The following is a 2,500-nucleotide window of genomic DNA, read 5'->3' on the forward strand; positions in this document are numbered from 1 at the left end:
ACCCCAGTTCGAATCCCGAGGCAGGAGGAAGGGTACAGAGACACAGTGAGGAAGAGGGTTACGGCGACAGGGGAGAGAGGCAGGGTACGATAACAGGGATAGAGGCAGGGTGCGATAACAGGGATGGAGGCAGGGGAGGGCTGAAGGGTAGAGAGGCAAGGTAAGGCGACGGGGACCGAGAGGCAGGGGAGGAGGAAAGGGAAGAGAGGCAGGGGAAGAGGAAAGGGAAGAGAGGCAGGATAGGAGACAAAGTAGAGAGACAGGTAGACAGGCTAAGACAGAAACACAGGGTCGACAGGTCAAGCACAGGGTAAGGAGGCAGGGTTAGGGAAGCTAAGATAAAAAAGACAGGTAGAGGAGCTAGGATAGAGAGAAAAAAACAGGGTAAGAGAGAGGCAGGGTAAAAAGGTGAAGCCAGAATGCCGGCCCAAAGGGACTCAGGAGGACAAAGACGAAGCTAGAGAAAGGTCATCCCAGGCGTGTCCGAACGATCAGGACAAAGGTCACGAAGAATGGACTCGGGTGACCTTGAAAAACGAAAATAAAAACGAACACGGAAAAAAAAACGAGAGAAGAGAAAAGCAAGAAACCACTTTGACGGCGTTTCTTTAATAGCTCCGCGTTTGAAGGGCAAAGGTTTGATAGGATGGAAGTTTGAGTCGAGATAATAATATTTAAAAAAAAACTTCGTCATGAGGCAACTCAAGAACCTCTGTGACCTCTTGCTAAGCTTTTTTTCGGCGATTAAAAAAAAAGAGAGAGATAAAAACATATAAAGTTAAATAGATTTCCATACATCCCTCCTTATGTTTCGAAATACAAAAGCTTTTGGGGAGACTGCAATAGCTACATAGGATCCTGAAAAGAATGATGAAGTAGACCTTGGGCTTAACCGCTCCCCCATCCCCCTCTCCCCCTCTCCCTCCCTCCTTCCTCCCTCCCTTGGCTTTCTCCCTCCTTCTCCTTCTCCTTCTCCTTCTCCTTCTCCTTCTCCTCTTCCTTCTCCTCTTCCTCCTCCTCCTCCTCCTCCTCCTCCTCCTCCTCCTCCTCCTCCTCCTCCTCCTCCTCCTCCTCCTCCTCCTCCTCCTCCTCCTCCTCCTCCTCTTCTTCTCCCTTCCTCCTCCTCCTCCTCCTCCTCCCCTTCCCTTGTTTTCTCCCTCCCCCTCCCCCCCTCCCCCCTAACCTGCCGAGAACAGTAATGTGGCATCAGCTGCTGCGGTGTTGCCACATGTCGGTACTTACTCTCTGGACAGTGGAAAAGATCGTCCTCCTGTGGAAGAGAAAGATTTTTTTTTTAATCCATCGCGTCAGACACTCAAAAACATACACACTAACATCTTAACAAATACAAAAAAACAACAACAACAAAAACAACAAACAAGAATCCACAAAGGAAAAAAAAACATGCACAGACATATATATAGCGGCTTTTCAACACGGTGTAAAATTTCAACATGTTGCAACAGAGGCCGCTATTCGCAATTATGTGTGTCGTGGCTACTTAATGAACGCAATGTAATCGCGGCTTCGTGAGGCTGTTTGCAATGGCGAAAAAAAAACTCTATTTAAAGAAACGTAGAAGTGCTTATGAGAAATAAATAAGAAAACCATATATATATATGATTTTTATTTTTATTTATTTATTATTTTTTTGTTTTCATTGCTGATCTATCGTCTTGTTCTTCCAAACATGCTGAGTCATCGCGGCAAAATGAAATAACGTTATACCGTTCGTCTCAGTTTATGCTTTTAATTCATTTATATTTTCATTTATCTATCGTTTTTCTATTTAGGTCAAAACGTAAATCTTCTTGAACTCTCCGTTAACCGTTAACCCCGAAACGACTTCCTTAAAAAAATCTATCTATCTATCTATCTATCTATCTATCTATCTCTATCTAGCTATCTATATCTATCTATATCTCTATCTATCTATATCTCTACCTATCTATAGCTGTCTGTCTATCTATCTATCTATCTTTCTATCTCTCTCTATCTATTTATCTATCTATATTGAATTACCTTCCTAACGCGACGCCACTTCATAATCTGATCTTTTAATACCTCCCCCCTCCCCCTCCCCCTCCCCCTCCCCCCTCTCCATCCATCACGATAGTCCGCCCCCCCCCAAAAAAAAAAAAAAAAAAAAAAAAAAACGGAAAAAGAAGAAGAAAAAAAGACGAAATGATTTTAACCGATCCTTGACTCGGGGATCAAGGAAGTCCCAACCTTCGACATGGGACTTTTTTATACCCAGGCCCGGGGGCGCCAAACCCGCCCTGTGACAATCCGTGATTTAATATTAAATAAATAAATAAATAATATATATTATATAATATAATAATAATGTAATATATCTTATATATTTATATATATTATATAATATATATAAATAATAGATTCCTCTTCCCCTTCTCTCTCTCTCTCTCTTCCCCTTCCCCCTTTCCCTCTCCCCTCTCTCTCTCCTTTCCCCTTCCCCCTTTCCCTCTCCCTTCCCCCT

The 2,500-nt window shown here is 43.2% G+C and overlaps 1 protein-coding gene across 2 annotated transcripts in view; it reads right to left on the minus strand.

The window, feature by feature from the left end:
* The window catches only part of LOC119579012, an 81,167-nt gene that overhangs the window by 61,796 nt on the left and 16,871 nt on the right, over window positions 1–2,500 (minus strand). For both annotated transcript variants that reach the window (XM_037926707.1, XM_037926706.1), the window contains exon 3: window positions 1,243–1,270. In XM_037926707.1, the coding sequence (XP_037782635.1) occupies window positions 1,243–1,270 (28 nt within the window). The remainder of the gene's footprint in view (window positions 1–1,242; window positions 1,271–2,500) is intronic.

The sequence above is a fragment of the Penaeus monodon genome, chromosome 11 (assembly GCF_015228065.2).
Source record: "Penaeus monodon isolate SGIC_2016 chromosome 11, NSTDA_Pmon_1, whole genome shotgun sequence".
Taxonomy (NCBI): Eukaryota; Metazoa; Arthropoda; class Malacostraca; order Decapoda; family Penaeidae; genus Penaeus; species Penaeus monodon.